The sequence below is a fragment of the Homalodisca vitripennis genome, chromosome 1 (assembly GCF_021130785.1).
Source record: "Homalodisca vitripennis isolate AUS2020 chromosome 1, UT_GWSS_2.1, whole genome shotgun sequence".
Lineage (NCBI taxonomy): Eukaryota > Metazoa > Arthropoda > Insecta > Hemiptera > Cicadellidae > Homalodisca > Homalodisca vitripennis.
The window spans coordinates 136,920,468-136,933,547 of record NC_060207.1 but is presented as its reverse complement, the minus strand read 5'-3'; the positions used below and the strand labels follow the sequence as shown (position 1 = coordinate 136,933,547).

General features: G+C 32.2%; 1 protein-coding gene across 2 annotated transcripts in view; it reads right to left on the bottom strand.

Moving 5' to 3' along the window:
- Positions 1-13,080, bottom strand: part of LOC124371894 (prominin-1-A) — a 69,965-nt gene that overhangs the window by 26,665 nt on the left and 30,220 nt on the right. For both annotated transcript variants that reach the window (XM_046830264.1, XM_046830269.1), the window contains exons 10-12: positions 12,815-13,057; positions 9,152-9,374; positions 8,019-8,183 (exon numbers count right to left, since the gene is read on the bottom strand). In XM_046830264.1, coding sequence (XP_046686220.1) covers positions 8,019-8,183; positions 9,152-9,374; positions 12,815-13,057 — 631 coding nt within the window. The remainder of the gene's footprint in view (positions 1-8,018; positions 8,184-9,151; positions 9,375-12,814; positions 13,058-13,080) is intronic.

Below are 13,080 nucleotides of genomic sequence, written 5' to 3'. Positions count from 1 at the left end.
TAATGTGCCTTGCTCTCCACCTCCCTAGGTTAACCCTCAAACAGTTGCACGTTTAGGCTCTATTTCACTATTCGTGTCAGCATCTGCTTATTCCGCGATCGTGTGGGTTCCACATAGCCAAGATAGGCTTTTACTGGTTGATAGCTGCGATTAAAATCAGCGTGCCCCACTCTTTAACCCGGTTGCGCGTAATAGTGATGGGGAATTATTTGACGCCACCATTACAGGTTATCATTTTATAAGGTTGAAAGGGATAAACCCTTTGCCAATTGTTTAATTACATTTAGAATTCAAAACCAAAACATCAACCTCTCCGAGTATTGATGTCGGCGCACGTTTACGTTTCGTGTGTGTCCTGAATCTACGTTTACGGCGTGCTTGCATGTTTCTAAATTGATTGAGCCTGCGTCAATAAATTACAACATTCCGTCTTTCAGGATGGAGGTGGTGCTTTCTGTTGTTTCGCCACTTGTTTTAGTCCTCTTCTCAGTCGTAGATAGGTCCCGAAAGACCACCTACAAGACAACATTTATAGTGAAAAGAAAGGAAGTGATGTCATGTCATTGATGATAATCACAATTCCCCCCCACTGGGCGTACAGCGTTCGACTCGCTTTTAACATACTTCCTCTTTCTGGAGTGCCCTTTTTTTATACAAAATTTAATGAGACTGAACTTAAACCTCAAATGACTATAAATTTAAGACTTGATTTTTCTGATAAAGTATGCTGAGAAGTTGCAGATTCCAGCAACTCTGCTACACAAGGTAACAGATTACAGTTACCTAGGGAGGTGGAGAGAAGGCACAATAATCCCTTGTTTAGTATAATAAATGGAGGTGAACGTAAACTTCAGCAAAAATCAGAAAGAAAAAATAAAATCCGCTTTTAAGAAGAAAATACCCGTTAGTATTCAATTTAAAATAGATCAACTAAAAAATGGCGAAGATAAGATATTTTTAACAAATAGACAATACAATAAACTCGAAAAACATAAGAAAAACAATAAAGGAACCAGAATAGAATTTTCTTATAATCAGTTGAAAGAACTTAAAAATGGTGGACTTTTGAAAGATTTATTAGATTTTGGAAAAAATATTCCAGTTGTTAAAAATGTTGTTCCTTATGTTCGTAAAGCTGCTCCAATCGTTAAAAAAGATGTGATTCCTATTGTTCGAAACATTTTAAATTGGTTAGATAAAGAGTTGGAAGATGTTACAGGATCTGGATTAGATGAAAAAACTTTGAATTACGTGAAATCAAACATTGAAAAAAAAATTTAAACCTTTAACATTCGGGGAATTGGAAGAAATCTGCAAAAATATTAAACATTTTAGAGGAATCTTCATGAGAGATACATTACCTGAAAAAGTTAAGAAATTTGAATGTGGAATTGTGAATTTAGACTCGATTATGGGAAGTGGAACGCATTGGATTTGTTATTATAAAAATGATAAGAATGCATGTTATTTTGATTCGTATGGAAGAATTGAGGACAAACCACCTATAGAATTGATTAAATATTTGAAAAAATCAAGCGTCTACTACAATGATTCTCAGATTCAAGACTATAAAGATCCCCCAATTTGTGGTCATTTATGTGTTTTTGTTTTGAATGAACTGATTACTGGTAAAGATTTTAAAGAAGTTGTTAACAAATTATTACTTAATAAATATGGATTCACAAAATATTTTTGACGTATTTGGAACACAAATTATTCAAAATGTAGATAATAGTTTGAATTTTGATAGTTTGAGAAATGAGTTTGATAACAAGTTAGAAAATGTATTACAAAACCTTCCAGATTCAGATATGTTTGCTGTCGAGATTGAAGATTTTAAAGCAGAATATGATAACAAACTTGCAAATTTCATGAGTTCAAATGAAGTTGCTGATAAAATAAAAACATTGGAAAAAGAAGTTGATGATGGTGTAAAAAAATTATTTACCAATTTAATGTCTCACATCGAAAAAGCTGATGAAATTACTGAAGCGATCAAAGTTGAAAAGAATTATGTTAGTTTGGCTAATAAAAAAAGAATTGTCGGTGTTCGACCTGGTATTGACAAACATGATGTTGTTGTTAAAGAACAAATTTTAAAACCTCTAAAATTATCAGAAAACATCGATATTGTTGATTTACATGATCCGAATGTTAAAAATGCCTTAGATTTTAAAGGAAAAAGAATTAGCAGTGTTAGTAAAGGAATTAATCCATTTGATGTTGTTGTAATGATTCAATTAGAAGATCCTATTAAAATGTTTAATGAACTAAAACAAAATTATGAGAATCATAAACAGCATGTTAAAGATTTTACAACAGAAGTCTATGACAAGTTAGAAGCCAGAAATAGAAGATCAGTAGACGATGTTGGTGAAATTAATGAAAAACTTACTAATTTTAAAGAGTCTTTTGATAAGTTTAGTTTAGATGCTACGAAAACTTTTGAGAATATTGGTCATAAATTTGTTGAATACAATAATTCTTATGCTGTCAAATTTCAAAAATTAGAAAAAAAACTTAACAATATGGAGGAAGATCTTACTGAAATAGGTATTCGCGTAGGGTTTTATGCACGATAAATTTTCCCTAAATAAATGGCGCTCATATATTGTGTGAGGTGTAAGGCAAAAACTGAAACAAATGATATAAAATACTATGCAAATATCAATGGAGTTAAAAGAATTTCGGGAAAATGTGCTGAATGTAACTCAAAAAAGAGTCAATTTATAAAAACTTGATTTTGAAATTTTTTCCTAATAAATAGAGATGGCGGGACATTACAGTGCTTTCGATCTTTTTATCATGCAACACGAAAGAGATTTGAAAAAAGAACATTGGGATGACATTTCTCAAAAATATGAATTATCCGAAGATATGATGAGATTATACGTAAACAAATTGAATTGGTATAACATTGCTAAATATCAAACTTTATCATCAGAGTTCATTCAAGAAAATATACATTATCAATTAAAAGATCATATGTCTGTTCTTTGTCTCTATCAACACTTGAGTATAAAGTTTTTGGATGAAAATAAAGATACAGTTGATTGGAACAATATTATAGATAGCGGTTACTATCCTGTGCAAATTTTATTGAAATATGTGACCGAGATCGCAAAATTTAAGGAAGAGAATCCTGAATATGACGAAGTAGATCATTAAAAATGACTCTAATCTTTTTAATTATTTTACTAAAATTTATATCTTTTCTTATAAAAACGTACATTAGATCGATGAAAAAATGATATCTTTCTTATACATGATGTTTAAAATTTCTAAGTTTTCTCTTATTAAATGGCGGACTACAGAAAATATGCTAGTGATATTGAAAGGGCGGAGTTTAAAAATTTCTATCCAATTAGTAAACAACATTTGAATGAACCGAATAAAAGAACTGAGTTTAATATTGATTTTGGAGATAACTTTTGCTCGTCTAACTTCCAGTTTTATATTTCTGGAACTTTAACAAAACAAGATGGTCAAGCATATCTTGGAACTGATAATGTTAGATTAATCGATAATTTTATACCGTTTTTATTTTCTAAGATTGAAGTAAGAAAACACAATAAATTGATAGAAGAAGTCGAAAACTGTGGCCAATTAAGCACAATTAAAGGAACTATTTCGTATTCAAAAAGTGATGTTATTTCTCAAACTTCTAATGGCTTTGAATCAGATTTTAAATTTGGTGTTTTTGAAGCAGCTGGAAATTTATCTCATTTTGGATTAGGATTTTTTGAAAATGTTACTATTCCGATCTATAAAGGAGGATTTTATCTAAGTTTTATAAGAGCAGAAGACGATGATGTGATTCTGAAGACTGCAACTGGAAATGTTATGCCTGTTGATGGAAAAATACAATTACAGATTTTTTTATTAGAGTTCCAATGATTGATTATAAAACCACGAGTAAAATTAGGTTGATTGATGAAATTACAAAAAGTCAAAACATTATGTTTAATTTTCTAGATTGGCAATGTATTGAACAAAAAGGTATTTCCGGAACAACTTATTCGTTCGATATTACAAATATTTATAGAAATATCTTCAATCCCAAGTTCGTTATCATTGGTTTTCAAACAGGTAGACAGAATAATCAAGAAAAAAATCCTTCAAAGTTTGATAGTTTGGATGTAAAAAATATCAGAGTAAAATTGAACGGTTCTTATTATCCAGATGAATTACAAAACTTAAACATTTCAGGAGGTCTTTTCAGAATCATGTATCAGATGTATCAAGATTTTAAGAAAGTTTACTGTAATAATAAGGAAATGTATTACAATCCTAAAGAATTTTTAGCGAATAGACCTATTTATGTCATTGATACAACAAAGAGTATGACAAATATTTCTGGTTCAAAGAACGATATAATTATCAATATGGATTTTCAAAAAGCTGTTACAAACTCGACATGTTATGTGGTTGTGGTTTCTGAGAAATTTTTAGCCTATGATGTGATTAAGAACGATATTAGAGAAATTCAGTAAAATTCACGTTATTTTCACTATTATTCATCGGATAATTTTACAACTTTACAGAATTGTTAAAGACATTGATATAAGTATTCATTTTTAATTTCAAAAGAATATCTTAAAAAATGGGGATGATATTAACAAAAAACTATTCCAAGGTCATCTTAAGGGTTGGACCGGAAGTTATGATTTTAAAAAATACTTTAATATTTACTGATCCTATATACCAAATTTCAGCAAAAAAGCTCCAATAGTTCTCGAGATATAAGAGTTTTAAGATAAGAGATGATTGGGGTAGTTTTTGAAAATTTTGTTATTTTCATGAAATTTTAAGTTGAACTCGCTTGTTTTTGAAGTTTCAGATTTTTCTGATAATTTTTTTTATTTTTTTATGAATATTAAGAAATAGGGGATGATTTCACCCTTATGGATAAGTTAAGTCGAAAGAGTTAAGTATTTACTATATGTGTACCAAATTTCATTAAAATCGGTTGAGTGGTTTTTGAAATATAAAATTATTAATAAACTTGTAAACTAGCACTCCTAATTGAACAACTTATATAGCAGAGATATAGCTTATAACTTTCGAGACTCTCCGTAGCTCAGTTGGTAAGACGCTTGCCTTCAAAGCCTGAGGTTCTGGGTTCAAATCCCAGAGCTTCAGGCGCGCTTTTTATTGAGGAAGACATGGTTGTCGTTCAGTGGTTGGGGACAAGTCTTTACACGAGTGGCCATAGTGTAATGACTATAGAACAAGCCGAGTAATGACAACTGTGGTTGGCGCGCCATTTGCTTCCTCACCTTTCCACTTCATTCCTTAATTCCTTCTCTTCCTTAATTCGTACATTCCTTCTCTTCCTTAATTCGTTCATTACATTCATCATTCACATCATTCATTAATACAACATTACACTTACAAAACACCCGACACAAATTCCCTAATTGTATCTCTCCATCAACTTCTACACAGTAGTTACCAAAGAAAAATGAGACTTGGGAACAAAAAAATTCCAGAGTCTAAGACCCGAATTACAGCTCCTAGCCATTAACTTGGTTGGACAGTAGCAGTGCAGGGCCAAGTCTCTAAACAATAGACACCGTAGAAGTTGAATGTGATGTGATTCCCCATAGCGCAAACACGCACACTAACAACACTACACCAAATACACAATCATTCATTTTGTCTTTTACAATAATTGATGATGTTCATATTATTCTCTTTCATTCCTTCTAAAACTTCAAAAATATACTCTTTCGCTGATGAAAAATCTCGATTTCTTCCGGTATAATCTTTGTAATCGTACACATAATATCCTAAATAGTTGTACAATAGAATGAAATTATTTCTATTTATCTCTGTTGTAGAAATGTAAACACAAACATTTGCGCTGAAAAATCTATATCTCGGCAGACTTAGTTCCATAATCTCCATTTATAAAAAAATCTTTTTGTTTAAATGGAAGAGTGTAATGCCAACTGTTACAAGTGTTCTAATAGAGGAGAAATTATCGATAAAAGATATTTAGTTTGTAGAGGTTGTAATTTAATTTTGTTAGAAAGACCTAAACCTAAGAAATTTCGAAATAAATTAACACATTTGAATAACCTGCTTACAAAATTGCAATATGGAGACAAGAAGCAAACAAAATTTGTTACAGAATTTAGAAAACAGAATAAAAATTTTTACTTATCTCTTGGAACCATTGACAAAATTATTTTCCTTTTCAAAGAATACATTAGGTTTGTAGGTATCGATACACACGTTTATTATGAAAAGATATTACCTGTATTTTTTCATTATCTGGATGTTGAATTTGTTTATGATTTTAAGCCAGAAATCCTCGATGATTTTATAGTACATTTGGAGAAATTAAACGAAGAACCTCTTGAAAAGAATGCGGTTTTACTCACATTCTCCCCGACTTCTCGAGTGAAGGTTAGCGAATTTCATTTTTTCCGTCTTTAAATTTTTTCTATTTAAATGGAGTTCTTGAAGGAGTTAAATGATATTGGAGAATGTAAGTTTAAAGAGTATAAGAAGTTAAATGAATTGGAAGAAAGGAAGAAACATAGAATCTTGAATTTGGAGAAAATGAAAGATAAATTCGGGTTTACAATAATTGCCGAGTTGGAAGATTGTAAAGTACACTTGCCGAACAGATTTTTGAGTGTTTTGGATGAGAAAAAGATTAAAGAATTAAACAAAAATGAAAAATTACACTTGATTGTTACTGGAAAGAAGACTATAAAAGATAAAGAAATTATAACAATTAACTTTGTAGAATAAAGTCTTAACTCTAAAACTTGCAGTCCCTCCCCACGTCATAGTACTGTTTTGATAACCATAGTTGGTGTCTTTCTTCATAGGAATCACATGGAATATTATCTACAGTAATACCTTTTGTTTCACACAAAATGTGGCTATATTCTATAAGAAAAATTCTATAATGCTCTTTAATGAATTGTGTTGATAAATCTTGATACTCACAAAAATTCCTAAGAAATTCATCAATTAAGTCTTGATTATCTTGAAAGGACGTATAATATGGGAAAAATGTCATAAAAAAACGATGAAAACTCTCTGTTTGTTTATTTTTTACTTTCTTTTCAATATCTTTCGTAATTATATTAAATATATAATCCCTTATTTTTTTCGTTTTTTGTGTGTACACGTGTGCAGTTTTTCGTTCTTTCTGCAAAAGACTCTACAAGTTCTTTTAATTCTGTTTCATTTAAAGACGGTATCAACTGTTGTTGAGAATAAACCGGCAATTCACTGAATTCATCTTTGTTGCACTGTTTTAATGCTAGAAATTGTAGAGAGCTTGGTGAGTTCATGTTGTTTATTTAGTAGAAAAGTTTTTTATTAAAGTATGTTTTTAGTAAAAATGTTTTAAATTGATTAAATTTTATTAAGATAAATCCTTTATTCGTAGCAGATTTGACATTTTACAAAAGCACAGCTTAAGAAAGTAGAAGCTCAGATTTGGTTAATTTTTCATTCCACAGAGTAATGTACCGATCGCTTTTGGAGACGAACGACTGTAGATTCGGTTAATTTTTCATTGAGATTTGCTGTGTTATTTCTCAGCTTCCTTTATGGTACATTGAACAGTATTTTACATTGCTTTTCGGTCGGCTCCGAAAGTGCGCCAGGAACCCCATATTACTATCTACTTATATATATATATATATATATATATATATATATATATATATATATATATATAGTGTGTTTCTTTGATTTGGATTTTCTACTTGTAAATCTAATGAACAATGCTGTTTTCCAGACTTATTATACTACTTAATACAATATCCCCTGGTATTTTATCCTTTTGGTTTCTTTACTTTTTTTACCTGTTACACTGCTATTACTATCAAAATATATTTGTCTGTTTTTATTTGTGCGCCTTTTTCTTCTATTAGCTTTTATTCCTAACGAATTTTTTTAATCCCGTTTCTAAGTGGTCGTATTTTGAGTTTAATCTCAGGATATCAAATTTCTAGTGACATCACGATGATAATTAGTTTATTACCCACCTTTTTACCCTCCAGAGGTCGGATGTGAGTGTCTATGAGACGGCGTGCTCGTGAAGACAGAGTCTCCATACGCGATGCCGTTGCCAAGTCTCTCATCTGGTTACCAATGTTGTCCAGTTGTTTTGCAAAAGAGTCGAGGTCCTTCCCTGTCACAGGTTTTGACATCTGGGGACCAATATTTTTATTTAGCTTCATAAAAAGTGTTCTTAAGAATGTAGAAGTTAAAAGCATAAAAAATTCTTATATGGAAATTTAAATATTATCAAAGACCTAGAGTACGAAACAGTGCTTATGTGTTCTTTGCGGATGGAGAGGGTGTAAAACCTTTAGTCTTTCACGATTCTTAGTCCTCCTCCAGCCTCCTAGACCATCAATCCTTTGGGTATTTCCTGCATGTAACCTTCGTTTTGTGATCCTATAGCCTTAGAATTCTTCACTAAAACAGACAGGATCCTGTAGCATTTGTATTTTGTCAAGTTTGAATTAAAATGAAAATATCGTATTTTTTCTTAGACCCTGAAAGCTGACCCCAAATTATTATTGGCAAGGCATACTCATAGCACTTACAAACAAGTAAGTTACATTTATTTATTGGTAAACAGATAACCATACACCGATAAGTTATAGCCCCTGTAATGAGCTCCCTCCTTTATTAGTCTCTAAGAACTGCACGAATCTAAAACACTCGTACATCAAGGTAAACTACTTTATACACCCCAGGTCCCTTCTGTTATTTAATTTATCATTACATAAAAGATATCGTGTATTGTATTGATCTTCTTCTAATTTCCTATGAGTGTCGGAATCAATTCAATTTCACAACTTCTTATCATATGGTACGAGATTTTGTCTCCTTTCCGTCTAGTATGGTGAATATAATAGCATTCATAAAGATTTGATGACGTATTATTTATAGTATTTATAAATATATCAGTGAACCAGCTGATCCTTTAGGACAGCTCTGTTGAAAAAAAGGTTTCACTCACATTGCACGCAACCCACCTAATAACTAGGATTTCTATTTAAGCTATATTTATTTTAACGAGCATGTATTCTTTGCAGTAGTATCATTTTTGTTTGTAGTAAAAACATTGTAAGATGTAGAGCCGGTGATTTCAGGAACCACGACTCACCTGTATTCGATGCTCGGTAAAGTTGACAGAAAGAGATGTAAGTAGATCAGCCAATTGGTCCTGCAGTACAGGGCTCAGCACCTCGAGGCTGCTGAGGTTGGCGCGGATTGCCCGCAGATGAGTGCTAACGCCATCCCACCGATGCTGATCCACCGCCGCTTCAATGTCAAACAAACGATGTAACCCCATTGTGGGATAGATGGCTCGGTTCTCGTGGCAGTCCCTTAGGAAAATAGGGATCTCACTAAATAACTGTACACCAGTATTCTCATTGAGCGTATGGGATATTATTATAATTTTCAATAATAACATTTTCTGTAGATTGATTTTCGCTGAGCATTTGGTGAAGACTCTCCTTCCAGGTGCTGAAGAATAAAATCCGATATATGTCTGTCTGTATGTACAAGTGTCAAACGAAAAGACCTAGAGGGTTTAAAAATGTATCTCTACATAAGTATTGAAACAAGTAAACATCGGTCCATTGGGAGTTTCATGTACACTGATGATGGTTGAATACCGAAACACTGTATGGCAATAGAAACATTTAAAAAGAGATTTTAAGTCACTTTTCAATATACTAATATAAAGATGACCCTATAATGTGGAGCGCGCGCGCGCGCGCGCACACACACACACACACACGCACACACACACACACACACACACACACACACATATGTATATATCCCCAGAACTGCTAATGTAGCTACGTAAATATATATTTTTTAATGAAATAAAATATATATAAAAATTTAACATTTCAAACCAGTTCGAAATGAAACATAAATTATAGCCGGGTAGGTTCAAAGAGTCAAAATCACTATGTGACTCTACCTTTTCTTGGGATTTTTAAAGGTTATATTAAATGACTAGATTCCACATAGCCTTACTCAATCAAGGAATATAAGATTTGTATATTACAAAAATACAACTGAAACCACTGGAGCTAAAAGATTACTTCAGTAAACCCAGATGTATTAGGCTATGTGATTTTAAAAATATAACGTGCAATACAATATAAAATATGAATGTACATGGTATATTTAGGTGCAGCAATGCATGAATACTTAAAGGTTCTCTACATTACTATGCACGATACTAGTTAGGAGTGGAATCCATTGTTGGTCAATACATGACGAGTAATCCTGTTATTGACTAGCTCTCATATGTACATCTGATTAATATTAATTATGGAATATGCATCATGTCTCTCTTACAGATCAGCATTACCTCGCTGACGCCTTATGCATTCCCCCATTTGGCATTGTAGTGCTATTAACATACTTCATTAATAAATTATGGGAAACTTTCAATAAGAAGTGAGACAAATGTTCAGCCCAAATAAATATAATTCAATTGAAAATATAATTTTAATTTAATAAATAATGATTTGTACCTAGATAAAGGGAATCTAAAGATGCTCGAATGAAGAATGCCTTAATACGTATAATTAATCGTAAAATATGTCTTGAAGCGCTGATGAATAAAATAATACAGTCGTGTATAATATTTAATTTACATTACGGATTGTTACAAAATGTTGTTGGTGTAGAAGTCTTAAGTGTTATAACTAAAGTTCAATTTACTGATACTTTATTACCATCGCCCTTCGCGAATAAAGTAATGCATTATTTAAAAGACACTGTAGGAGTAAGCTACACCACGTGTCGCGTAACAGGCTTCCCTGAGGTTGCTAGCAAAATTTGAAATGTATTCCTCATTTCATTCTCGAAATCTTCTATTGGCAATTAGACATACAGACAGTAATACAAAAATGAAATTTTTAAATCCTCGACAGACAAAAGGGAAATTGTTCTGGCTGTTTGGATTGAATGATGCTAAGACAAATTTTATAGTTTTACATGCACCATTATAAAACTAACTCTTGCCTATATAGAAATTAACTTTCATGCAAAATTAAAATAGTATATATAAAATCTTATTCGAGATATCTTGTCACATAATACATTTACAGCTTAAGATTTTGTGGAAATTTCATAGCAGTGTTTAAATAATAAACATTGGTGAGCTAGGGGGGGGGATACTACAATGAAAGACTGCGCGTGAAATTAAATCTTTTCATCAATATTTAAAATTGGTAACAGGATTTGGACAAGTGCAATCGTTATTAATACATCAATAGAACACATTTTAAGGATTATTATCTATCCTCTTCTCCAGTTGTAAAGGTATAAGTTTAAGGATACACAATAATGTAATCTAATTAATATTCGGTGATAAATTCGCCCAGGTAACCTTTTAAACATTTATAGAACAAGTTGTACGTCAACAAATTCAATTCTGTACGTGAAGGTCTACGGTGATTGTAACCATGTTACTGCAGAGAACAAGCGCACCATACAACTCATCCGCACCCAACAGAGACAATGAGAGACTGACACTATGGACGGTACTGGTATGCATGGTACTGTAGTGTTAAAACCAATGTAATAAAACAGAGAGAGAAAAATACTTAGTTCTTAGCGAAATGAGCCGAAAGCGTACTACTTGATGTATATACTCACAAGTATCACATGAGCTACTCAGACTTATAATTCCACTTTTCATATACGAATATTTTATATATCCTCAAATCTCAAAATGTTGAAAACTAGTCTTTGAATGAATAGTTGTAGAAGTTTGTATTTAAACACTAGACAAAGCAATTTTCGGTAATTATATATATTTTTTAATGATCAAAGTAAACTATCGGCATTTTACGAATGCGTGAAAAATGGGCTTAGGTATCTATTTCCTTAGGTTTTATGTGTTAGGATAGTTATCCACATCTAGATCTTATTGTTAGTGGTTCTTTGCTTCACTGAACAATACTAAATATACTCAAATTATCAAAAAGATTATCAATAAAAAACTAGAAAAAATTAGTTATTTGTTAATTTTTTAACATTGTTTTGTATTCTCAACTGATCTATTCCTCTATCTGACACCCATCCGCCTTCACATAGCTAAGCTGGTCTCTGGAATAGCGTCACTATACGGCTTCCCCCCTAGTCTGGTATTACAGTCTGAGGTTTCTGCTATTGATTTCATCTCGTAACCGACCTTTCCAGTTTGAAACGTAGTTGCAATTTCTTTAGACACCTATATAACATGACCTATTCATAAAACAGAGTTAATATGCTCGTATACAATACGGTGCACTGAATATTTACTGTAATATAATAGAATGCAAAGCTCTAATGTTTTAGGATTCAGGATCAAAGAAACGCATGGCATATTGCATAATCTTTTAATAAGTCTGACTAGTTAAGTGAAAGACGATATATTTCTTCCTTCTTTCATAATCATGAAAACCATACTAGATATGTAAGGTATGCAATGCATGATTGAATAGTAAGTTTACGAAAATCTGTCTATTTAATTTGAGAAATTAAACTCCAGTAGTTTATTTTGACCAGCCCAACGATTCTTTTGCCCAATGAAATCATTAAAGGCCTGTGTTAGTATTGTTTTCTTATGTTATTGTGAAAGATAAAAACATCAAACAAATCATAATTTGAGTAATTTGAGAATAAATAAAAACAACATACGTCTAAACACTACTTGTCATACACGTACTACGGCTATTTATAGAATTTGCAGTAGCATATTCAATTGCATTCTGATTAAAGCTGTATATACTCTTTGTAAATACGAACTTACTCAAGAAGCTGTTTGATGGGGACGTCCAAGGTGTCGTTGCCGTAGAGGACGTTTGCAATGAAGCCGCCCCGAGGTTCACTGTAGAATACTCCCGGCTGGTCGACTAGACGGGAGATAACGTGGAATTCAGGCTCGTCGTAGAGAGGGCGGCACACGAACACCTCACCGTGGCCTCCCACTAGCATACCGACCAGAGCTACCGTCCAAAGTGCAGTAGTGAACAGGCACACCAGTACAATGGTCCTGGCACAAAAGTGGTTGTTAGT